Source organism: Heteronotia binoei, chromosome 1 (assembly GCF_032191835.1).
Source record: "Heteronotia binoei isolate CCM8104 ecotype False Entrance Well chromosome 1, APGP_CSIRO_Hbin_v1, whole genome shotgun sequence".
In the NCBI taxonomy this organism is placed as follows: domain Eukaryota; kingdom Metazoa; phylum Chordata; class Lepidosauria; order Squamata; family Gekkonidae; genus Heteronotia; species Heteronotia binoei.
Genome location: NC_083223.1, coordinates 31,914,482 through 31,940,408, shown reverse-complemented (window position 1 = coordinate 31,940,408; position 25,927 = coordinate 31,914,482). Strand labels below are relative to the sequence as shown.

The window sequence follows — 25,927 nt, the reverse complement described above, 5'->3', positions numbered from 1 at the left end:
GTTGTGGGGGGAGAAGATGTAGGAAATTGTAAGCCACTCAGAGTCTTTGATTCAGAGAAAAGGGCGGGGTATAAATCTGCAGTCTTCTTCTTGAAAACATACAGGATTCTGACCCAGTTAAAACTCACCAAGGAGACATTACAACTGCAGGAAATATTAACAAATGTAAATCATGCTTTGCATGACAAAGTAATGGAAACTGCCTTTTAACTTCACTTATTCAACTCATTCATTGTATGTGATTCTATGTCATTTGTATCCTGTAGTATTTATTGTTCTATGTCTATTTTGGACATCACCCTGGGAGCTCTTGAGAGTCAAGAGTGCACAGTATATAAACCTACAATCAAAAAGAACAAACAAGTCATTGGAAAATGGATTTAATTAAAAAAAAACAACAACCCTCACTCTGCCAATGGCAAGCCACTAAAGGTAAACACTGACACCCATTTTCCAGCTTTCAGGAGCATTCATTCTTCCGAGTGGTGCTGAGGACCAAAAGTTCTGGTTCACTCTCTAAGGATCCAGTATATGGCGGGAGAGGAGGGAAGGTTTGAGTCTGGTTCATTGCTAGCTCTGTTGCAAAGAGAGGAATGGACATCTCCACGTTTCACAGCCTACTTGCAGGACTCATAACGATGCAGCTTTGCTGAAGCGAAAGGGAGATGAGTCTGCTTGGATAGGATTTGTCTGTGAGCTGCCTCAAGTTTCATGATGGAAGAAAGGCAGGGTCAAAATGCAGCAAATAAATAAACCAATAAATAAATAAATAAATGGTACCCCAGCTAAGCTTTCATTGTAAACTAGGCAGAAGAGCAGAAGAGAGATAAAAACAACAATGTGAAATGCCAAGTAATTTACTGATCTAATATGAAATGGTAAAAGAAAAAAGGAAGCCTACTGGCTGTGGTTCCTGTGGTACTTGAATGGCTGAAATGATCAAATGACAATTACTGCCAAACGTAATCAAATCTCCTCAAACCCAACTGTCCTGTATGTATTTCTACAATCACTGCCTACATATGGCACAGTTCACATATGGTGAAGGTATCAAGTGCTAAGTCTATGCTTCTCCCCCCCCCCCTTAATAAAAACAAAGGAACCAGGTTGAAACTTCCTGGAGATAACATCTGTGGCTCAGCGGGACAGCCAACCCTTTGCCCTTCAGCGACTCCTTTGTAGCCCTATGATATTGGAGAGCTTGTCACAGTTCTCAAGTTGTAGCGATTCTGCCTTCTGTTTCAGTCGCTCGTCTCGGTATAACTTTGCCAAATTAGACAACTCTGATTCTGAAACATGGGAAAAAGCAATTATTATTGTGGTTTAGTCTTGTGGTGATGGATTTGTTGGGCAGGGGAAGTATTGATGAGTATGGACAAATATGGGGTATGGCAAGAATCCCTGTGAGCACCCTTTTCTATCTATTACCCTTAGGGCAGCAATAAAAAAACAACAACCCTGGTACAAATATATGCAAGTAAAATTTAATTTAACTCATGGAAAGGTAGACATTATTATAACTTTAACCTGGAATGCTGGAAAGCAGATAAAGTTTGCATTTACAGTTTAAATTCAGTGACACTGTGGTTGCTTCTGACACAGAAGAAAGCTGGAATAGCTGAGAATCCATCTCTCTCTCTCTCTCTGAACGTATATGGTTGTTGTTGACAGAATTCATTGTAGTAACATAGATGTCTGCGAAACGTAAAGTTACTTGATGGCGTATATATGTTGGCATGTATAGACATATTGTAAACATCTAAGGATCCTGTTGTTATTGTTCACTTTCAAGACACAGAATTTGATGTGGATACTGGGAGGAAACAGACAGCAGAAAGCTCGTCTTTGCTCTTCCATGTACTCCCACATTGGGATTGGACATGCATAGGCTGGCTGTGGAGAAAGAACCTTCTAGCTTCCTGTCTTTTGGGCTCTTTGCCTTCACTGCCTCCCACTAATCTTCCCACTTTTCAGTCTGTACTTTGTCCACATAGTACTGAAAAGGTTTAAACAGGGGTGTCAAACATGTGGCCCATGGGATGCATCAGCTTGGCGCAGGGCTCAAATCCCCAGCAACTTCGTCCTCCTGCTTCCTTTCCAGAGCAGCTGCTGCAGCTGCACCGTAGCTTGCTTTCCCCCCAGCTCCCTCAGTGACTCTTTGCTTCTTGTCTCTTGCCTCCTTCCCCCCCCCCTTCTCTCTCTCTCACCCACTAACACACAAGAGAGCTCCATGGCTTCTTCCAGCTTCACGCAGGAGATATAAAGACAAGCCTCTGTCTCTCTCTCTTGCACACACCCACCCCACAGCTTCTACTTCCTTCTCTGGGGCTGCTCCTCCTCTTTTGGGGAGGAAAGGAGGGGGAGGAAAGAGAGTCCCATGGCAAGTTTAAGACCAACAACGTTTTATTCTAGATATAAGCTTTTCAGTGCAAGCACACTTCTTCATGGGAGGGAGGGAAGGAGGGAGGACAGATTCTTTGGACAAGCACAATGAAATTATTTTGGCTTATTCTAAAAAGTTTATTAAAAATTGGATTTCTCTGTTCCTATCTGGATTTCAGATGCCAAATGATAATAGCACACATTGGAAATGAAACAGGAAAACTAGCTCAGTTCATTCCAGGAGGATAAGAACGTAAGAGAAGCCATGTTGGATCAGGCCAACGGCCCATCCAGTCCAACACTCTGTGTCACACAGTGGCAAAAAATTTTTATATATACACACACACTGTGGCTAATAGCCACTGATGGGCGTGTGCTCCATATTTTTATCTAAACCCCTCTTGAAGGCCGCCACCACCTACTTGTGGCCGCCACCACCTCCTGTGGCAGTGAATTCCACATGTTAATCACCCCTTGGGTGAAGAAGTACTTCCTTTTATCCGTTTTAACTTGTCTGCTCAGCAATTTCATCGAATGCCCACGAGTTCTTGTATTGTGAGAAAGGGAGAAAAATACTTCTTTCTCTACTTTCTCCATCCCATGCATTATCTTGTAAATCTCTATCATGTCACCCCACAGTCGACGTTTCTCCAAGCTAAAGAGTCCCAAGCGTTTCAACCTTTCTTCATAGGGAAAGTGCTCCAGCCCTTTAATCATTCTAGTTGCCCTTCTCTGGACTTTCTCCAATGCTATAATACCCTTTTTGAGGTGCGGTGACCAGAACTGCACACAGTACTCCAAATGAGACCGCACCATCGATTTATACAGGGGCATTATGATACTGGCTGATTTGTTTTCAATTCCCTTCCTAATAATTCCCAGCATGGCGTTGGCCTTTTTTATTGCAAATGCACACTGTCTTGACATTTTCAGTGAGTTATCTACCACGACCCCAAGATCTCTCTTTTGGTCAGTCTCTGCCAGTTCACACCCCATCAACTTGTATTTGTAGCTGGGATTCTTGGCCCCAATGTGCATTACTTTGCACTTGGCCACATTGAACCGCATCTGCCACGTTGACGCCCACTCACCCAGCCTCAACAGATCCCTTTGGAGTTCCTCACAATCCTCTCTGGTTCTCACCACCCTGAACAATTTAGTGTCATCCGCAAACTTGGCCACTTCACTGCTCACTCCCAACTCTAAATCATTTATGAACAAGTTAAAGAGCATGGGACCCAGTACCGAGCCCTGCGGCACCCCACTGCTTACCGTCCTCCACTGCGAAGACTGCCCATTTATACTCACTCTCTGCTTCCTATTACTCAGCCAGTTTTTGATCCACAAGAGGACCTGTCCTTTTACTCCATGACTCTGAAGCTTTCTAAGGAGTCTTTGATGAGGAACTTTATCAAAAGCTTTCTGGAAGTCAAGGTAAACAAGGATGCATTGTCTTGAGTTTCATTATCAACTGCAATCTCTAATTTTTATCTCCCTTTGAAATTCCTTGGTAAGAGCACTGCTACTCTTAGGTCAGCAACTGAATGTTCTGGTTTCTAATGTCAGACTTATGTCCATTTATCCTTTGCATCCTTCTGGACTGAATCTTTCTGGATGGAATTGAGACCTAAGTTTCCTGTCTCATTATCAATGATGGTATCTCCACACCTACTACCCCTCTGCATATCACACCAAATCCAATCAAGCCTGCTATTGCCATATGACATCTGAAATCACCTTTATAAAGTTTATTTCTCTGGTACATCATGTTACATTTTATGGCATGCATGGCCCAGCCCATCAAAGTGACACGTCTATCAGAATCTGGCCCTCGTATCAAATGAATTTGACACCTCTGGTTTAAGAGTTTTGTTTTTAAGCTACTGATCAAATTCTTGTATGTCAGAAACACACTGTGAACTGCTTTCAGCAAAGAGATGTTTGTGAGGGTTCCATGACATCACTATCAGCCAATAGGAAATGACCATATTAATATTTGTAGGCTGCCTTTCTATGGCCAATACTTTCATGGTACCTAACAAATAGAATATAATCATTACATCATATATAATAAGGATCTATCAAAATCAATGCAGAGGTTTAGATAAGCATAGTTTTAAGTTTACATGCAAGATGCTTAAAATCAACTTACTTTGCTGTTTTTCTTTCCTACAGTTTGTCTGAACATAGTCAATATATTCTTTTTCAATCTCTTTTTCAAGCTCTTCAAGCTCTTCACCTTTATAGTTATTTTCAAAGTTTTTGTCAACATAGTAAGGCACCTGCAAGTTCTGTGTTTCTCTAACAATAGTGTGTCCTAGAGTCCTGTGAGAGAAGCAATCAGAGAATAACGTTTTAAGGTCACTTAAAAACAATATTATAGAAATCATGCTTTGTCATATGAAGATTTCCATTCAAAAGTTTGGATCCTGTGATTTGCAGGCATAAGGAACTCTACTGATGCAGGAGGCGAAATTCCCTTCCCTCTCCCACTACACCCACTATTAGAACACACAAGTCCCTTGATCTTTCAAAAATAAATTTTCCCAGGACTGGAAATGGCTTTGGAAGGAGGGGAGATAAGATCCCAGACCATCAGTGGTTTTTGCTGGCAGTTCACGGGAGCCAAGCCAAAGTGTATATTTTCTTTAAAGGAGAGTGATGGTCACAAAAGAGGTAAGTAAAAACTCAGAATATTTCCTTCCTGAAAGATTACAGTCCCTATGAGTGGAACCTTGAATAAAATGTAGGGCTGTGGAAAGAAGTCCTCTAATGCAAGAAGACTTTATCACAGGACATACACCCATGCTAAAAAGCAGCAGATATTTACATAATTGTAATGGTTAAGGCTTTTCTTAAAATCATCATCACCACCAGGAAAAAGTTAATAAACAAATTAAATTCCTGAGCTAGATCAACAAAGAGAAGCAAAGACATGTTGGGACTTACGATTTGAAGAAAAGACTGTAGGGTGGATTAGTAGCCATCAGCTGAGTTACTACTGACACAATGATTATAATAAATATTGGCAGTAACTGAATGAATGCCGAATAGGTGTTCTGAAAATGAAAACGATTAGTTAAGGACATAAGCTAGAAATGGAATAAGATCTAGATCTTGACAGTAAAAAGAGAGCTCCAAGATTTGTTTAAAAGGTTAGCTTTATCACTGATCAACAAACTGAATATGACTCGATCTGGGCATGGAGCAGCTGTCACTGTGTGTGTGTGGGTATTTGTGAACTTCTTGTGTTATTCAGGGGGTTGCACTAGATAACTTTGGCGGTCCCTTCCAATTCTATGATTTAGCTTGGCACAATACTGACCAGCATTCACTTTTGATCAAGATTCTATATTTGAATACAAATCATATGGAAAAAGCTACTTTTGGTTTCAGGTTAAGATACCTCTGGTGTTTCTTTGTGATAGTCAGAGGCAAGGAGGCTTACTCCTTTGTAATATTCAGCTTACCTCCCCCAACCCTCTTTATCTTGGATTTTCACAGTGGCAAGATCAACCCTCCCTCTGAGGTTTTTCTTAATACTGCTCACATGGTCTTTTTATCAGCTGGGTGGTGTTGAATATTTTAAGAGTAAATTTTCAGGCTCAGTATGAAGAGTTCCCTAAACATTTGGGTCAAAGATATCTAAAGGACTGCCTTCACCCGTGTGCTCTTGTCCATGTTACAGGGGTGGAAAACAGTCAAAGGGTCAAAATTACTGATTTTACTGACTAAAACTGCCAAAAAACCTGGCCAAAAACTGACAAATTACTGAATAATTTAATTTCCTATTGTTAAATTAAAGTAGAAGAAGAAGAAGAAGAAGATATTGGATTTATATCCCACCCTTCACTCCAAAGAGTCTCAGAGCGGCTCACAATCTCCTTTACCTTCCTCCCGCACAACAGACACCCTGTGAGGTGGGTGGGGCTGGAGAGGGCTCTCACAGCAGCTGCCCTTTCAAGGGCAACCTCTGCCAGAGCTATGGCTGACCCAAGGCCATTCCAGCAGGTGCAAGTGGAGGAGTGGGGAATCAAACCCGGTTCTCCCAGATAAGAGTCCGCACATTTAACCACTACACCAAACTGGCTCTCCTGGGACTTCATAGCCAGCTGGGACTTCATAGCCAGCCATTGCATACCTTTTTATTGAAAAAAATATTGTTATGAAGATTGCACAAAATTTAAGGCAAAAAAAATCCCTATTAGCAATAATCACATACTGAAGACTGTGATGCAGAAAGAAGCGAGAGAGGGAGATGGAAGCAGACAACAGTCAGTTGCTTGGGAGCCTGATAGGAGCCCTCTGGGGCCTGATTTGGCCACCAGACCGCATGTTTGACACCCCTGGTTTAGACATAAAGACAGGCTTTGAATAGCTGTATTGCCTCCAAGAACCCCTACAGAGAACTGGTGGAAGAAATGATCACTTCTATGACACAGCATTTTGCTCCGAACTACCAACTTCAATTTCAAGCCATGGACAACAGTCAGCTCCTTCAGGGCAATCTAAGACACAGCAAATGTTCAACATTATTTCTTCTTGTAATGATGGCATGAAGATAAGGATTCCCATAAAGATAAAACAAAAAACCCCAAACCACAGAGGTTCCTCTGCCCTGTGCCATCTTTGACCTCTTTTTTGGGGGGAGGAGTATGGACTTTCCCCAGAATTTTCATCTAATGTTAGCAGAGTAGAAAGGAGCCTCACTGCAAGATGCCATGTCATAAATATCACTCTCTACTATCATTATATGCTGTGGAAGCCCTGGCTGTGGAGGAGAATATGGTCACCTGTACTGAAGACAACAGAGGTTAAGGAGGATGAGGACACAGTAGTTACAGCAGTTCCCCTGGAGAAAATGGCCATTTTGGAAGGTGGGCTCTATGGTGCTACACCCCATTGAAGACCCTCCCCTCCCCAAACCCCCAGCCTCCTCAGGCTCCAGCCAATGTTCCCTCTATCCCCCCCCCTCCTGAGCACTTGCTGAGCAGAATACAGCTGCTGTAATCTTCAAATGGGCAGTGCAAGACCCTGCATGGCTCCAGATGGCTGCCAAGCAGGGCTTCCTGCGTTAAGGAGTGGCTGCTCATGTGCACAGCTTAGAGGGAACACTGGCTCCAGCCCCAAAATTTCCGGGTATTTTCCAAGCTGGAGTTGGCAGTCCTGACCATCACTAGGAAAGGTCCCCTATGCAAGCACCAGTCGTTTCCAACTCTGGGGTGATGTTGCTTTCACAACGTTTTCACGGCAGATTTTTTTTATGGGGTGGTTTGCCATTGCCTTCCCCAGTCTTTGAGAGTAATTTAGTCAGAACAGAAGCCCCACTGTAGGGGGACAGGAGTTGGAAGGGAGGAAGTTGGACAGCAAAAATAAACAGCAGGGAAACTGCTGTCCACGGGCAGGAAGGAGGTGGTTTTATTATTGTTACTTTAAGAAACTGAAGAAAAGGTAGGATGGATTATAAGAAAGGAGCAAGGGGGAGATGATGTAATGTGGCAGGTTTACGAGTAGGCAGGGACAGGGAGAGGGAAACGAGCAGTCAAGAGGAGACAGGATCCAGATGTAAGCATTAGACAAAAATAACACGATGCCCATTTTATCAGGAGATTAAGGAAACAAACCTAAGCAGGTCTGCTCAGAAGAAAGTCCTGTTTTATTCTGTGGTACTTATGCCCAGGAATGTGTTGTTAAAATTAAGTAGAGGTGTGAATAAATTCGGACAAGGCTTGTGAAGAAGTGAGAGAGCGGTAGATGATTGTGAATGGCTTCAGTTTTATCATGAATGAAGGAGCCACAGTCATAAGTGGAGATGCTGGGTGGGTGGAGGAATGCCTCTGTAGAATAACAGAAGTGACAAAGAAGTACTGAAGCAGTTCAGAGTTGTGCTACTGTAACACAGTAAGTAACACAATTAAGGCTAAACCAAAGAAATATGTAAGAATTACTGAACAAGCTCTAAGTAAAAAAGGAAAGTTTCCCTTTGCAAGCACCAGTCGTTTTCGACTCTGGGGCAACGTCGCATCACGACGTTTTCACAGCAGACTTTTTTACGGGGTGGTTTGCCATTGCCTTCCCCAGTCATCTACACTTTCCCTCCAGCAAGCTGGGTATTCATTTTACCGATCTCGGAAGGATGGAAGGCTGAGTGAGCCTTGAACCGGCTACCTGAACTAACTTCCAGCGGAATCGAACTCAGGTCATGAGCAGAGAGTTCAGACCGCAGTACTGCAGCTTTACCACTCTGCGCCATGGGGTTCATATCAAGCTGTAAGTATGATTCATAAAATCACTTCCTGACAGTTTAATTCCTGCTTCCTGACAGTTAGAGCAGTTCCTCAGTGGAACAGGCTTACTTTGGAGGTGATGGCTCTCCTTCTTTGGAGGTTTTTAAACAGCGCCATCTAACAACAATGCTGATTCTGTGAATTAGGCACATCATGAGGAGGGGTTGGAAGGGTGTGTGTGGGGGAGGTATTTGTGAGGTTCCTGCATTGTACAGGGGGTTGGACTAGATGACCTTGGAGGTACCTTCCAATTCAGTGATTCTATTATTCTATTCATTTCAACATCAGCAGCGCCCAGAAATGGTCTACAGATTATGGGTATCATCCTGTCATCAGAAACTTTGAATTACAGTTAGCAGAGTCCTTCATGCATTGACTTGTTAATCATAGTATGTTAATACTGGCCAATCAGAACATTCTAAAACAAATGTAGAACATGTAGTCCTTTTTATTAAGACAAATTTTATTAAGACAAACAGTACTGCTATATCTTTGGTGGCTAGTAACATGCTCCCCATGCTCACAGTAGTATTTATTTAGTGGATGAAAAGATGTCATTTCACTTACATGAATTAGTACATAACCATTATTTTAGATTAGAAATGGACTAAAGTGCACACAGCTAATACAGTCAGACTGCCACTCCACTTTGTGCTGAAGTAACACAGTGACTAGATTTGAGTCCAATAACACTTCCAGACCAACAAGATTTTCAGAGTATAAGCTTTTGAAAATCAAAGTTCATTTCACCAGTTAATGAAGGGAGCTGCCAGGGTTCAGCGATAGCAAGGACTCCTCAAGAGAAGAGGAGCCCTTTGTAGCTAGCCCAGAGTTGATAGAAGCTGACCAGCAGGAAAATGAGCTGTAGGCCATCTAGCCAATAGATGGTGCAGAGCGATCACCATCCTCCAGCTCAACAGGTGAAAGTCTCAGCCCTCCAATATCACTCCTACACCCTTAGAGCACCACAGAAGGAGGCTGAGAATGGAGCTACAGGCGAGATGGCAATGTCCATGTCTCCTGGCCTGATACCAGCTGCTTGCTGATAACAAAGATGAGTAGTTGCGGGATTGCTTCTGAGCCAGCTGGCTGAAGGCTTGACAATTAAGCATGTGGCTATAAAGTCACCTAAGGGAGGTTGCTGGGCATGGACACTGCATGTTAGACTCTGGCCTGCTACCTCTGCCTCACCTGTTTCCTAGAACTCTGCCCCATACTGAATGGCACTGTTTGAACTCTGGAGCCAAGACCCTGGATGGAATGATACCAGACTTCAAAACCCACCTTTTGCCATCCTTCCTCTGACAACCAGACCAGAGCACAGCAGCCAGATATTTGGAGCCTGCAAGCCAGTACAAGAGCTTTGACTTTTGAAACCTTATCTGCCAAAAATCTTGTTGGTCTACTGGACTTGAACCTAGCTGTCCTACTACAAACCAACATGGCTACCCTCTGAAATTGCAATACAGTAAGAATAGGATTGGAGGAGCCTTCTGGGTACTTATGACAGATTCCTTCTCCCAATCACCTGTGGCTGGGTTTCTTCCTCCTCTTCCTCCTGTGTCCAAGTCCTTTCATTTCTGGTCCGAGACGGATAACAGGAAGGATCCACTGATACATTTGAAAACATGTGCACGTTTCCTGATTTTTTAAAAAAGGAAAGAAGTGAAGGGGTTTTTATAATTAAGAATCTTAGCTTTTAAAATGGTCAAAAGAAAACTATCTGCAGTATGTACCTCTAAAAGGCAAAAGAGGGACACAAATTTCTTTTAAAATTATGTAATTTAAGTCTAGCTCTTCAGTTTTATTTTTAAATTGGCAGCATCACCAAGTCCCCTGGTGTTTATAATTGACAAGGTAAGTCAGGCATTAGCCCATATATCTCTTGCCCACATGAGAGCTGTAAAGCATCAACAGATTACAAACAGTGCAATCCAGAGATACACCAGTCTAGATTTTTGAGAAAAGCCAATTTATAAAATCCTATTTTTTTGTTTCTCATGTACATCTGGCATAAGTTGATTCAAGTTGAAAGTAGATGTTTATGTTGAATTTTAGCAGTCTGCATTTGAACCCCTCACTCAGAAAAAAGGTCGTTTTCTAAGCTTCCTAACCTGACTCAAATTACTGTAAACCAAGGGTCTCCAACCTTTTTTGAGCCTGTGGGGTGGGTGTAGCCACAAAATGGCTGCTACAAGTGGAGCAAACCACAAAATGGCTGCCATAGCTTATCTTCAATAATACAATGAAGATACTTGTATTTTGAGGGCAGTTGGTGTCACAGCAACATTTTAAAAAATCTGCAGAGTCAATGAAATCTCCAATACCTAATCAGAAGTCTCGCTGGGCAAAAGCTCCCGTGGCCCCACCCAGTTTCTTAGAATACTTGGTGGGCACCAAGAAAGGAGTTAGCAGGCAACCCCATGCCCACAGGACCCTTGCTGTAACTCTAGAGTGTTATTTGCAGAGAAGGAGGTGAAAAGTTTAAAAACTAGAACTTTCATTACAGAGCTTTACTTTGCATAGGGAAGCAGCAGTAGTTAAAACCAGCATCTGATGGACCTGAAAGTGAAAGGCGGGGGAAGAGAACTCACCTGTTGGAAAGTGGCCTCCAAAGAACATATTGAATATTTCTTCAGGTGTGATGTCTGCTTCAAACTCCCGGTAATAGTTGTAATGCTTGGGCAGGTTGCTATACACAGGTTCTTGTTCATCTCCAAACCGATCATATTGTAATCTTTTCTCAGGGTTGCTCAGAACTGCAAAAGCGGTGCCTATAGCTGCAGTGTGGAAGAGCAAGAAACAAGAAGCACATTCTTGTAACTAGCCATGTAGACTGCAGTCTGGTCTAACACTGGTTTGCAATAACAGCTACTCAGAAAGTAGCATGTAATTCCTGAGATAAAAAGGATTGCATTGGCTTGGAGTCTTATTTTTTGGCTCCACTGGGGCCAAGCGTGCTTATTTAGGGGGAGGTATTTGTGAGTTTCTTGCATTGTGCAGGGGGTTGGACTAGATGACCCTGGAGGTCCCTTTCAACTCTATGATTTTAAGATGTCCAGGGCAGCACAGATGGGATTGTGTCATGGTGTTGGATTCAGTAGTAGTCTTCCACTTATGGAAAGCACTTTTGTCAGTGGAATGGGACTTTCCTACATTCTCTCACTTTCTGCAGTCCATTAGACTACCTGGAGCCTTCAGATGAACTTCCTGCGGGACAGTGGCAACATCAGAGGCAAACAGGAGGGTCTTCATGGGATGTTAACAAAAATAACTCCCCTTTCCATTGGTAAAAAATTTCTACCTAAGCTTCCATTAAATGATATGAAGCCATTATAGAATAGCATACTGTGCCTTTTCAATGAATAATATGGAACCAAGAATTTGCAATCCTACTGATCTTAACCAAGATATCTTAACCAAGATAAAACGCAACTGTCAACAGAAGACACAGATGGGAGTCAGACCTGTTTCTTGTAAGATCTCTCTCAACATCTCATCTTGAAAACCCTTCAGGGCTGCTGTAAGTCGGCTGTGACTTGACAGCAGTTGCCGCCACCACTGACCTCACAGATTTTTTGTTCCAAGTACCTGAACCTTTTTATTTTAGTTTTTACCTAGCAATATTGCACAACACTCTTTGTACTCCAAAGTCAGCATCTGTCCCGACTTTCCCCCCCACATACCTTTAAATGCTTCTGTTGCTCCTGGGGCACAATTTTTGTCAGGGTGAAACTTAAGAGCTAGTTTTCGATACGCTTTCTTCAATTCCTCATCTGTGGCATTGTTCTCAACGCCTAGAATTTCATAATAATTCTTACACCTCTTTATTCTACAAAACAAGCACAATTCTTTAATTGTGTATTTGTCACAAAAAGCACATTCAGAAATTCTCTAATCAATTCATACTTTCAAAAACAGGAAGACCCCGCTTGCTTTAGTCTGCTTTTCCCTCTTTGCTATGTAAATGCCCTTCTCTTTCCTACCCACCAAAAGTAAGTAAAAAGAAGCAAAATTAAGTACTGGTAGAAATTACTCACACATCAGATATAATAGATCTACTGACGCTGTTCCATGCTGGTCCTGGTATTCAACTGTATAAATGTATGAGTTATTGTGCTATATGATGACAGAAGTGTTTTCCCTACAGTTATAATGCAGCTTGTTACAGCTAATGAGATATGCAAACTACAAACTAATGAGATATGCATTTTAGTTGCATTATTACTGGATTGCCTATTAGATCCATTTCAAACTACAAAAATGAAAGCAACAGAATGAAGTAGTACTTTGTTGTTTATGTCCAGCTTTTGATTGTAGTTTATTTTTTTCTTATGGTTTTTGACAACTTGAGGCAAGTTTTTAAACCCTCAACAAAATATAATATTAAAGAAAATGCAACCCTGGATTTTATAAGTGATATTAGGTTACAAAACCTGGTGGTGGTGAGAGTTCCTTCACTTTTACTATTTGGCTCTTTATGCTTCCAATGGTATAATTCTATCCAGCACTATGCCCTCTAAGTCTAATGAAGTCAATGGATTTAGAATGGTATAACTGTGCTTAGGATAGCACTTTAAGTCTATTTGCTGCTAAAGATATAGGCCTGGCTACCAATTTAAGACATTTTAGTGGATCAATTTTGCCTCTGCATAAATAGATAATATCTGTATTATAAAAATACTTTTGTGAGACTTTGCATAAAGAGCCTTACAGTTGAACAAGCAAAAGCCACAACTAGCTGTTAAAAAAAGAACAATCCGAAGTATTTATTTTCATTTTCTTACATCATAATTTACTAGAATTATAAGTGTGTCTCAAAAACACAAATGCGATAAAGATTTCAATTGGCATTTGCATCCATTGAGATTTAGCATGTTATAGTGGTTAGTACTGAACTAGGATCTGGAAAACCCAGGTTCCAATTATGCCCACTCTGCTATGGTGGCCATGGGCCAGTCACATACTGTCAGCCTAACCTACCTCACAAGGACTTGGCAATGTTCAGTCTGGAGAAGAGGAGGCTGAGGGGGGACATGACTGCTCTCTTTAAGTATTTGAAGGGTTGTCACTCAGAGGAGGGCAGGGAGCTGTTCCTGTTGGCAGCAGGCGAGAGGACTTGCAATAATGGATCTAAACACTTGTCAGGGTTGCTCTAGTTTAATCCTGCATTGAGAAGGGGGTTGGATTAGTTGGCGTGTATGGCCCCTTCCAACTCTGTGATTCTATGAGAGTGGTTGTGAGGGTAAAATGGAGTGATGTAAGCCTCTTTGGTTCCTATCTGGGGAGAAAGGCAGGGATGGTATACATAACATAAATAAATGGTAATTTCCCTCCCTTGATCAGAAAAGCTTTACACAATGAATCTTGCAGTGACACAGACTACAAGTTGCAACCATGATAAACACATATAAGCACGGTGGTTTTGTGTTTACCTTTGCACCCCAAGCAGCTGTTCTTTTGTGTATGTCATGCTTCCTTCTCCAGAGACTGGCTGACTCCTTCCACAATCACACACATCCTCCTTCATCCTCAGACAGCCACAGCAACAGCAGTCAAAGTCTTCTCTCATGTCCTCCAGTGTATATGGATTTCTTCTGAGCTCATCAATTAATGCTGCAAAGGCAAGTGTGATCAGCGGAAAACACATAACTGCAGGCACCATAATACATGCACACATACACACACGCCCCCAATATCAAAGGGAAAAAGAAATCCCTCATTCTTGTCACACATGTATTTTTAGGTAATAGTTCAAATGAAGAACCAACAAACAAAAATCCTGCAGGATTCAGATGCTTCTTGGAATCTGTACATTTTATTTTGATGTTGCATTGGTGATATTTTACAAGGCTTTGAAAAGCAAATAAAGAGATGGTTTACACAACCTCACAACACATTGTTTTGCTCACTTTAACTTTAACGAGTGTGTTAATGGGAGAGTTTTAAAAGGAAGCCTGCTACAGCAGTAAGTTTGGAAATGGAAAGAAAAGGGGGCTTCAAAGATTATAATCAAAAGGCCAAAACCAGGACTAGTTTTCACACACATACTCAACATTTGACACCAGATGTTCACTTAAGCTGGTGAACAGATTTAGATGAAACCAGGACTCATTCCTGTATTTTTTCACATTCCTGTATTTTCTCACATTTTATAACTGCTATCCATGGTTCAGAATCAATAAAAACTCCCTCCCTCCCTTCTGCTGACATTTCTCTCACTCCACTACTCTCCCCTTTCACAGCCTGTTTATAGATTGAGAAATGGCAAGGAAGAAACCATGGAGCACAAATAAAAAATCAGTCTTAAAGACAAATATGTTGGGGGACTAGCTCTTGCAGAACTGACTTCGTCCAACGTATGAAGCGCTATCATTAGATGGCAAATTCACAATGGTACGGAGAAAGAAAGGGCAGAAATTGGAGCCATGAAAAAGCACTGGTAGACAGGTGATATTGCTGTACAAGGCTCAAATGTATACAAAGCAGGAACGTATTGCACTGCGTGCATTTGAATTCTGCAAATAAATACATTCCATATACATTTGGCCCACTATTGAATGTTTTGCCTGTACGCACATGAATATTCGTGTGCCTATTCCATGCATTCGATAAAATGGGCCAACGAAAGCTGATGCTATAATAAATGTGCCATTAAAAAAAAAAGATGTCACCGAAGAGACCCTCTTCTTGCGATCACTTCAGAGCCCACGCTCCAGCCTCCGGAGCCACCCCCTCATGCTGAAGAGTTACCTTCAGTCCACCGCTCCCCGGGGCCCAGCGCTGCCATGTTCCATTTGGCGGGGAGGGGAGATGGAAAGGAACGAGGCGGATTCACGTGATGTGGGATTCCCACCACAGCACAGCAACCTGGGTGTTGTAGTCCCCCCGTGTTAGCGACCGCCCCCTCCCCTTCCTTTCCCTCGCCCAGAGCCACCCGCGCCCCCGACAGGCGAGCAACAGACCCCCCCATAAAGGCTGCCCTTCACACCAGTGCCTTCAAAGGGATCCCAGCTCCAGAATAGCCCGAACCGGCGACTTCCATGGCAAATGATTGAGGTCTTCTACCATAGAGCGCCACGGCTTGGAGCGACGCTCCATCGGCATCCATAGAGAAGAACGGCTGTGCAAAGGAATACCGGAAGTTCATGCTGCTGGGCTATTGTCCCGGGGGTGGGGGGTGGGAATGAGACTGTGGCTTGAATAACCTTTCACCATTTCCTGTTCACTTCTTATGCTAATAAGCAGAGAGAAAAAGAGAAGAATCGCGCTCTTTTCATAGATTAATATTACAGTCTTTGTCTTTCTCCTTCCAATATTCCAAACACTTCCAATATTCAGTTCTGGCAATAATTTTCTATGAGTGCTAATGCGGCTTTGATGTGGGTAAAAGATCTCCGTGCTTTGCGATAGAGAATCTAACGGAATCAGTTCTAATTTTATAGCAGAAGACTCAGCTGAGATTTTCAGAAGTGCTGTAATATCCATACTGGAACAAAAGTTTTAGTATTTAAGGTTCCACTAGACTTTTTTTTTTTTGCTACAGTAGACTAACACACTGGAATTGATTTTTAAAAAGCAGATCTCCTATGCATATATATTTTGTGCATCTTTTTATTTATTTAATTTTACGTTATTTACAGTTCGCCTTTCTCAGTTGGACTCAAGACAGATTGCAGAGAGTCAGTACAAGCGACAGGATGGGTTATTCAGTAAACAGTGCAACAGAATATGAAACAAAGTAGGAGTCCAGGTCCACCTTTAAGATCAACAACGTTTTATTTAGAACATAAGCTTTCATATGCAGGCATACTTCTTCAGACGAGGGGATAAAGATTTGGGGTGTAGAAACAAGTGGAGATATAAAACAGAACGGAAGCAACGCGTAAGTATAATGAACATGACACAGTAAACGATGTAAAAATTAGTTTTCAGTAATCGAAACACAATAGTGAGGCTCAGGGAAGCTCAGGCAGGACGACAAAAGACTAACGACACTTATTTATTTATTTAGCCACAACGGAGAAATTACTGCTACCCCCGCCCCTCTTGATCTAGACTCGCCTCATCCATAAGAGCAAGACAGCCCCGCTTCCGTCTGTAGCTCCGCCTTGGTCACAGCATGCCCAGGCATTGGCTACTAGCCCGGTTTCCGGTGACGCATAACCGTCGCTCTAGCGAAAGCGCCGTTTACTGCGAGAAAAGCGGGGCAGAGTTGCGCAGGCGCAGTCGTTGGGGGGGTCGCTGTCTAGGGAGGGGGGCATCGTCCCAGGCTGGTTTTCCGCTCGGTCGGCTCGCGCGGCGAAAGGAAGGTGCTGTTGGCTTCGCTGCGGCCGCCGCCGGCCTGCGCCCTCCCCTTTCCTCCTCGTGTGGCGCGGCTCTTAGGCCCGGGAGGACGGACTCCCCCCTCGCCCTCTCCCCCGCTCTCCGCCCTGTGCGGCGGCGGCGGCGGCGGCGGGGAGGAGTAACTCGGGTGAGGCGGGAGCAGGTGAGTCATTTGCCCCCCGGGGAGAGTAGAGGAGGCGGTGTACGTCGCGCACTTGGGGGCCCCTAGGCTTTGTTGTGTCACTACCGAAGGCCTATCCACAGGGGTTTAGTAATCCTGTTTTTAAAAAATAATCCCGAGTTTTAGAGTTTTTTCGGTGCGGTATGTAAAAAAATTACCACCGTTTCGGGAGCCAGAAATGGTGTCCTCTGCAGCCTGCAAGCTAGATGATGATGATGATTCAGAACGTTTTACCATGCAGACAGTGGAATAGAATTACATTCTTGATATATTTTCTCACATTACAAATACAATTGCAGTTTTTGTTATTTTTTGGAACTTTTACCTGGAGACTTAAATGTGATCATGTGCTACAGTGCAGCGAGAGCCAGCGTATTTACTTGTTACTGTGTTAGAGTAGCATGTGTTGGGAGACACAGGTTCAAATCCCCACATTGCCACAAAAGCTCCCTAGTTGACCTTGGGCTGGTCATATGCTCCTGGCATAACCTACCTCGCATGGTTGTTGTGAAGATAAAATGGAGGAGAGCAGAATGATGTATGCTACTTTGACCTGATTGGCAAGAAAGATGGGTTGTGAGTGTAAATGAATGAGCTTAGTGTGCTACACCATTCACTGTTCCTCGAAGGGCGTTTGCAGTGACTGGACAGTGTGGCTTTTTGATCTGTTAACTTTAGAATGTATTTTTATTTTCCCTTCCTCCAAAAAACTCAAAGCAACGCACATGGCTAGATTTTAGTCCAGTAGCAATTTAGAAACCAACAAAAGTTGGGGTGGGTGGGTGAGCTTTCGAGAGTCAAAGCTTCCTTCCTCAGAGACCCAGTACGCATGAATATATTGTCCTCATTTTATCCTCTCATAAATCCTGTGAGATAGGTCAGGCTGAGAGAGAGACTGGCTCAGGTCACCCAGTGAACTTCAAGGATTTGAACGGTGATCACCCAGATCCTATTTTTAACACCTTAAATATTGCACTGCAGTGGCTGCATATGTTCATGTGCAAAATGGTTTGGCTGCTGTGATTTTGATTTTGCATCCTCTGATTCTGATGGTAGATTAAGAGGGTAAAATCTTGGTTGGGTCAGGACAGTTCTGACTGGGTTAATAGTAAAGTCATGTCCCATGACAATAGCATATTTTACGAACACAAGACCCTCTGGATTAGTCTGACAGGTCCAGAAGTCCCATCTCCAAACATTAGCCAGCCAGATACATTTGGGAAGACCACAAGCGGGGAAGGAAGGAAACCATGTCCTGTAACCTAGTGGTGTGTATAGGATGATCAGATGCAGAGGAGGACAGGGTTCCTGCAGCTTCAGGAATTGCATGAAATTAAATATTCAGTGGGAGATAATGTTTACCAAAATACAGTCCTCTCTAGTGTCCTTCTGCATTGCTTGTTACCCTGCTGTTGACTTAAAAACTATATCCATTTTTGTTCGCTGCAGCTTAACTGTCAAGATGATATGTGTTGGATGTGCATCCATTAATTAATTAATTTTAAGTATTTATTTCATTTGATTTATATCCTGCCCTTCCTTCAAGCAGTGTCAGGGTGGGCTACAACAAGGTTTAAAACAAAACAAGATTGAAGTATAATAAAGACAAATTAAAATTATAATGTAGGCATCTAAAATCCCAACTAAAAACTGCCTTGACAGTCATGACCGGTGAGGTCCAGAGACCCATCAGATCCCAAGTGCTGGGGGGAGGGGAGGCCAGATAAAGAGCAACGTCCACCGCCTCAACTGAAGGCATGGTGGAAGAGCTCTGTTTTGCAGGTCCTGTGGAATTGCAGCCCTGATTTTTTTTAAAAAAAGGCCTGTCCCCAGTCAAAGCAAGCCAGACATCTCTGGGGCTGGGGACCACCAGAAGGTGTCGGGTTGCTGATTGTAAGAACTGATGGGGCTCATATGGGGAGACAGTGATCAGTGAACAAAGAGGTAGCTTATTTATTAAAGTATTTATCTCCTGGATTTCCTGGAGGCTCAGGGTGGCTGATGTATCTCAGATAAAATATTACAATTTAAAATCAATGCCTTGCAGCATATTCTGAAGATTCGTAATGATGGTGCTCTCCTCACCTCCTCAGGGAGACTGTTTCCTGAGTGGGAGCTGCAGTGGGAGAGGGGCATGCTCTGGATGCTGTCAAGTCACCTTAGGGTAAGGGCCAGTAGGTGGAAGTCTGAAGACCATAGTTGGTGCACTAGCAGATCTGGGAGGACATGGTCCTTTAGATGTGCTTGTTCTAGACCATCTTTAAAAGCCATGACCAGCAACCTGAATAACTTGGGGGGAAAAAACTGGCAGCCAGTATAGGTGTCTCAAGATGGGCAAGATATGTTCCCATTGGCTGGTTGTTGACAGTAATCAGGCTGCTGCATTCTGAGCTAGCTGCAATTTCTGTGTAATCTTCAAGGGCTGCCCAGTGTTGTAGATGTTGCAGTGACACAAGCAGAAGATTACAAAAGCGTGACTTGATTGGGCGAATCTAAAGAAGGAGTGAGTTGATGAACCAAATGAAGATGATAGTGCTAGCTTGCTTTTCAGACAGCGAGGCTGGTCAGTAAACATCCCCACATGCTTCACTAGTTCTTTAAAAGCCAACACTACTCCATCCAAAAATAGGTGTATCCATTTCCTCTAGTAGGGGTGTTTAACTCATTTGTTTTGAGGGCTGGATGTGACATAGATGTTACAGTTGGACTGGGTCCTGTGTGTCATAAAATGTAACACGTACTAGAGATAAAAACTTTATAAAGGTCATAGGTAAATCCAAATAACAGTATTCAAAATACAAACATGTGTCACGTTCTCAGGGTGCAGGCAGGCAGGAGTCCAAAGCCAGTCCAAGGTCAAAGTCCAGGAAGTCAAGCAGGAGCCAAGTCACCAATGCAGAATCACAAACCAGAATCAGAAGTCAGTGTCCAAAAGCCTAAAGGTCAGGGTGCCAAGGAAATCAAGCAGGTCAGGATCAGGAAGGAGCATGGATGCAAGCCAGAGAATAGACTTGTTGCTTCCACAAGGTTACCAGGTCCTGGGTGGGAGCTATATGGGAGTCTCAATCAGCCTGCTCCCTGGATGGCAGTGACTCTGCTAGAACTCAGGACTGAGAGATCTGAAGCATCGGCATGCCTCATGTCTTCGCTCTGAAAGTTCTTTTCGGAGCCTGCTTCGAACTCTTGAGATGGGAGGAGGAGAGCTTGGAGGAGATTGATCGTCAACAACTGACACTGGTGCCTGGAGAGTGATTGATGGGCCAGCTGCTGCTTGTTCAGCTGAGGAACTGGCTGGCAACTCTTCCAGGTCTGTTAACCCTTCCAGCTCCTCCTCATCAGGACTCATGACAACATGTTTCAAAGACAATCAGTTTTAATATATAGACCTTCCAGGAAAAGAAACTGAATGCAAAGTCTTCAGGGTGCAGGCAGAAAATTACTCTTCTTAATCAGAGCCATTTAGTTTTTACCTTGAGCCTCTCAGTCCCATGGAAGAACAAGAAATGAAGTGACCAGATCAGTGTTTCCAGTTGTTCTTATGATGTGAAGGACTGCCTTGTATCAAACAGGAGAGAGGGGCATCCCTGACTTTGTGGAGGGAGAAAAATGCATTCTCTTCTTGATCAGCATTGTTAAGAAGAGAATGCACTTTTCCCCTAACTTGTTTCTTGTTGATAAGAACATAAGAGAAGCCATGTTTAATAAGGCCAATGGCCCATCCAGTCCAACACTCTGTGTCACACAGTAGCCAAAATTTTTTTTTATACACACACACACGCACACACACACACACATATATACACACTGTGGCTAATAGCCACTGATGGACCTCTGCTCCATATTTTTATCTAACACCCTCTTGAAGCTGGCTATGCTTGTAGCCGCCATCACCTCCTGTGGCAATGAATTCCACATGTTAATCACCCTTTAGGTGAAGAAGTACTTCCTTTTATCTGTTTTAACCTGACTGCTCAGCAATTTCATCGAATGCCTACGAGTTCTTGTATTGTGAGAAAGGGAGAAAAGTACTTCTTTCTCTACTTTCTCCATCCCATGCATAATCTTGTAAACCTCTATCATGTCACCCCACAGTCGATGTTTCTCCAAGCTAAAGAGCCCCAAGCGTTTTAACCTTTCTTCACAGGGAAAGCGTTCCAACCCTTTAATCATTCTAGTTGCCCTTTTCTGGACTTTTTCCAATGCTATAATCTCCTTTTTGAGGTGTGGTGACCAGAATTGCACACAGTATTCCAAATGAGACCGTACCATCGATTTATACAGGGGCATTATGATACTGGCTGATTTGTTTTCAATTCCTTTCCTAATAATTCCCAGCATGGCGTTGGCCTTTTTTATTGCAATCGCATACTGTCTTGACATTTTCAGTGAGTTATCTACCACGACCCCAAGATCTTTCTCTTGGTCAGTCTCTGCCAGTTCACACCCCATCAACCTGTATTTGTAGCTGGGATTCTTGGCCCCAATTTGCATTACTTTGCACTTGGCCACATTGAACCTCATCTGCCACGTTGACGCCCACTCACCCAGCCTCAACAGATCCCTTTGGAGTGCCTCACAATCCTCTCTGGTTCTCACCACCCTGAACAATTTAGTGTCATCTGCAAACTTGGCCACTTCACTGCTCACTCCCAACTCCAAATCATTTATGAACAAGTTAAAGAGCATGGGACCCAATACTGAGGCCTGCGGCTCCCCACTGCTTACCGTCCTCCACTGCGAAGACTGCCCATTTATACTCACTCTCTGCTTCCTATTAATTAGCCAGTTTTTGATCCACAAAAGGACCTGTCCTTTTACTCCATGACTCTCGAGCTTACTAAGGAGCCTTTGATGGGGAACTTTATCAAAAGCTTTCTGGAAGTCAAGGTAAACAAGGATGCATTGTCTTGAGTTTCATTATCAACTGCAATCTCTAATTTTTATCTCCCTTTGAAATTCCTTGGTAAGAGCACTGCTACTCTTAGGTCAGCAACTGAATGTTCTGGTTTCTAATGTCAGACTTATGTCCATTTATCCTTTGCATCCTCCTGGACTGAATCTTTCTGGATGGAATTGAGACCTAAGTTTCCTGTCTCATTATCAATGATGGTATCTCCACACCTACTACCCCTCACCATATCACACCAAATCCAATCAAGCCTGCTATTGCCATATGACATCTGAAATCACCTTTATAAAGTTTATTTCTCTGGTACATCATGTTACATTGATTGAGACTCTGAAGTAATCTGCTACAGAGGAGGTTGCTGTACTGCTGAAACCATGTTTGTAATGGCTTGCCTGCTCACTCCCCCAAGCAGCTTCCTGGTTCCCTCCCTCATACCTTGTGTTCCCTTCCTTGCGTGCTTGCAGGCCGAATAAAAGCTGTGGATGGGCTGGATCTGGCCTACAAGCTGTATGACTGACACCTCTGCTCTAAAGCGTTAACCTTCCCAACCAACATCACTTCTGTCTTTGGGTTCTGTTTGTATCTGCTTTGATATCTGGATGCTAAAGAACACAGCAAGGATCCTTCATCTGTAATATTTGTATCGAAGAGGAAATTTAGAAGGTTAAGCTTTTTTAACTCTAATTGAGCTGCTGAACCAGTCAAAACTCCCCCCCCCCAAAAAAAACAACAACAACCCAACAACAACACACACACTCTTTACTCCTTTGTGTTGGGACACTTTATTAAACAGATTATTTTCAGAATGTTCATATCATAATTCTAATTTCTGTTAAAGAAGTAAAATTTAAAAATTTATTCCAGAAAGTCTGAAATAATAAACAATACTTCTCATCTCATGCAGTTGGCAGGACTGAATGCGTAGTCAATATCACTTAGATTAGTTCCTGTTAAAAACATCATGTGGACACCTGTTGTTTGCATCACTCTTGTGACACCTATTGTTTACATCACCCTCCAGACAACTATTACACTTCAAAGCTTACCTAGATCAGGTTTCCTCTGCAAAAACTAGTGACATTTGTTATACCAGTACAGTGCCTTCCTTGGCTGAGACAAAAAAAAAGTACTCTGAAGGGCAAAATCTATAGATTTTTGAAGGAAATATTTATGCTGCAGGTGGGTGCTTTTCTGTATAGAGAAAGAGTGACAAGAAGTGTGACCGGGGAGGAATTTTATTTCAGTTTTGTTACTTCTATCAAGCCTATAGTTGAACTGTTTGGGTTTGATCTTGTATCTACATGGCATCAGTTGAGGAGACTTAGACTGAGTAAGGAGGGCTGTTCAGTGGCAAAGGTTATACAGTACAGTGGTTGAAGACTGATGTTGTACAGTAATGATTTTCAAAATATTTTGCTAGGGCACCTGGGGTCCTCAATGAGAAAAACGTAGTAGTACATTGATTTGAGCTGATTTTTGCCAGTCTCTTTTAGTGAATGTGTTATGTGCTAGTATTTCATTAATCAGTTGATGTGAATTGGGAATTTTCCTTAAAACAGTGATCTTCAAGCCAAGGACCTGTCAGCTTTTAACTGCTTTTTAGAAGGACCTGCTGCTAGTACACGTGCTTGGAGAGTAAAGGTGCCATGCATCTTTGTACATGTTATATCAGAAGTAGCAGGATGAAGTCATTCAGTAGTGATTTTTAAACATTACTTTCTTTCAAAAACAGGGGAAAGTAGAAAAACAAATATAACAACAGGGGGTGGCAGATCTACTCATAAGTCTCTCTAAAAGATTTCCAAATATCTGAAATAAGTCCATGTGCAGCTGTCACCTGTATGCCATGCATTCAAATGTTGATAAAGTTGCAATGTTCTCAGTCCATTGATTTACAAGAGGCAGACAGTTATTTCTCCAATGTCAATGAGTCTTTTAGCTGATCATTGGTTAACTAACCTCCAAGAGACAGGTAGATAGTTTAAAACTGTATAAGAATCTTCAGAAATCAATCAGCAGTGATGAAGATACCATTTAGCGCGTACAGGCCCATAGTCTCTTCTGTAAATTCTGTCTCTTGCCTTATATTTCTTGCTCATCTACTACTTAGTCTTCCAATGCTCTGCATGCATCTTGCTGTTGAGGTTCTCCTGTTCTTCCTGCTCTTGTTATGTGACCCTGATGCCACATCATTCTTGGTCTTGTGGTTTTAACTCAGTGAGTCCTATGCTAGGTCTAGAAACATTGAACACCACTATCCTAGGATGTTTCCTAGAATGCTTTGCAGTGAACAAGAATTCTGGTATGGTAGATCACCGTGAAAAATGTCCATTTGAATAAGAGACATAAGAATAATTTTCTGAGAGGATTGTACAAATTAGTATTAGCTTTTATATAGGAAGAAATAAGTCTGGGGAAGATGCAGTTGTGGCCCCATGTTTTGCTGGAAGTAGACAGTGTGCGCATATGGTTGCCTGAATTTTTAGTATTGTGTTGTTTGTCTCTAGGAATTTGATTAATTTTCTGAAAAGCGATACAAGTAATTCTTGAGAAAGAGTGCTCCATGGTGCAAGCTGATTTTGTTGATGCCTGTTTAACTGTCATGGTGCCACTCAACGAATTCTGATAATTGTAGTTTGGTGACAGTGTGCAGAATTGTTAGATCTCCAGCAGTTCCCCCACCTCATGGCACTTTGGGGTTGGAGATCAGAATGCTGTGTTAAAGATATGGAATGTGTATCTCATTCAAAAGTAGTGCTTTGCAAATAAATGGCACTGGAAGTTGGATACACATCAAGTAAGGTACAAACCTAATCAGGAAGCCTTCCATCTTGAAAACTGCTCATCCACCCAGATTTCCTTTGCTGAATGGAAGTGAGACTGCCCTATGGTTGTCATAGTGTGGATATCTTTTGTGCGAGTCTGAAATCCGATTCTGACATGAACCTACACTTGTTTTTGGGCAAGGATATTCTACAAGAGTAATAAAAATGAATATATGGGCATCATCAGTTACAACTGTTCATCTGTGTCAGCACACTGTGAGTTCTGCTGTAATTGAATGCCATTTTTACATAAGTACAGGCAGAGACTGTGTGTATCCAGCATTGATAATATTCTTTATTTTTTGGAAAGATAATCTTGCAGATCTGTGCAGAAGGAAGAATGGCTTTTGGAAAGAAAATATGCTAGAGGGGAAAATGTGAGGCTGACTGCCTTTTTCTAATATCTATAAATGCAGAATATTTTAAATAGTGCTGTACACATTCCAGTTGCTAAGGCAGCAGCACTTTACAAAAGAAGCCTAAGGTACAGGCAGTCCCTTGTCATATTGGCCCTTAGGGAAAATTAGTTGCTGGCCAAGGTACTATTTACTTGGATATCCCAAACAGGAAATCACAGTGACCTAGTGTTCAGTTTGTTTAAAATGTGTTGAACAAAATAAGAAATAAATTAATTTTTAGGTTCTACCTATGCTTAATTAAGTTAGCTTTGCATTTCAGATAGTTCTTTGTCTTTTGGGCTAGTTGACTGGACTGGAAATGCCAAAGATACTCATTTTGAGCATGAGTGAAAATGGAAGTCCACAGCCCATTTTACAGACCTTTTTAAGGCAATTTAGGTGGATGGTAAAAATTTTGAGGGCTGCTTCCTTGATAACATACTCTTTCTGTTAGTTCCAGATGTTAGTTTGTTGCAGCAAAATAAAATGGGAGTCCAGTGACTTCACTGCCAAAATTTATTCCAGCATAACCATTAGTGAGTTAGCTCAGATGTATGGAAGAGTGGACAAAATACACCAAGGGACCTATCTGTTTTGTACTTGGGTGTGTGCTGGTCTAT

At 42.4% G+C, this 25,927-nt stretch overlaps 2 protein-coding genes across 5 annotated transcripts in view; one reads left to right on the top strand and one right to left on the bottom strand.

Moving 5' to 3' along the window:
• Positions 1 to 364: 364 nt before the first annotated feature.
• Positions 365 to 15,707, bottom strand: DNAJC18 (DnaJ heat shock protein family (Hsp40) member C18). 2 transcript variants are annotated; one of them, XM_060233076.1, is made up of 8 exons: positions 15,423 to 15,707; positions 14,105 to 14,285; positions 12,356 to 12,501; positions 11,264 to 11,449; positions 10,198 to 10,310; positions 5,332 to 5,441; positions 4,535 to 4,707; positions 365 to 1,289 (listed from the first exon to the last, which is right to left on the bottom strand). In XM_060233076.1, exons 1-8 carry the CDS (start codon positions 15,640 to 15,642, stop codon positions 1,165 to 1,167), a joined length of 1,254 nt encoding a protein of 417 aa, XP_060089059.1. In that variant the 5' UTR covers positions 15,643 to 15,707; the 3' UTR covers positions 365 to 1,164. The 2 variants fall into 2 exon arrangements, with proteins under 2 accessions (XP_060089059.1, XP_060089066.1); XM_060233083.1 differs by having other exon boundaries at positions 15,661 to 15,679.
• Positions 15,708 to 16,821: 1,114 nt separating this feature from the next.
• The window catches only part of ZC3H13 (zinc finger CCCH-type containing 13), an 81,599-nt gene continuing 72,493 nt past the window's right edge, over positions 16,822 to 25,927 (top strand). For 2 of the 3 annotated variants that reach the window (XM_060233060.1, XM_060233044.1), the window contains exon 1: positions 16,844 to 17,157. The gene's annotated coding sequence lies outside the window, so the exon portion shown is untranslated. Of the gene's footprint in view, positions 17,158 to 25,927 lie in introns of all 3 variants that reach the window. The other variant, XM_060233052.1, reaches the window with a different exon arrangement.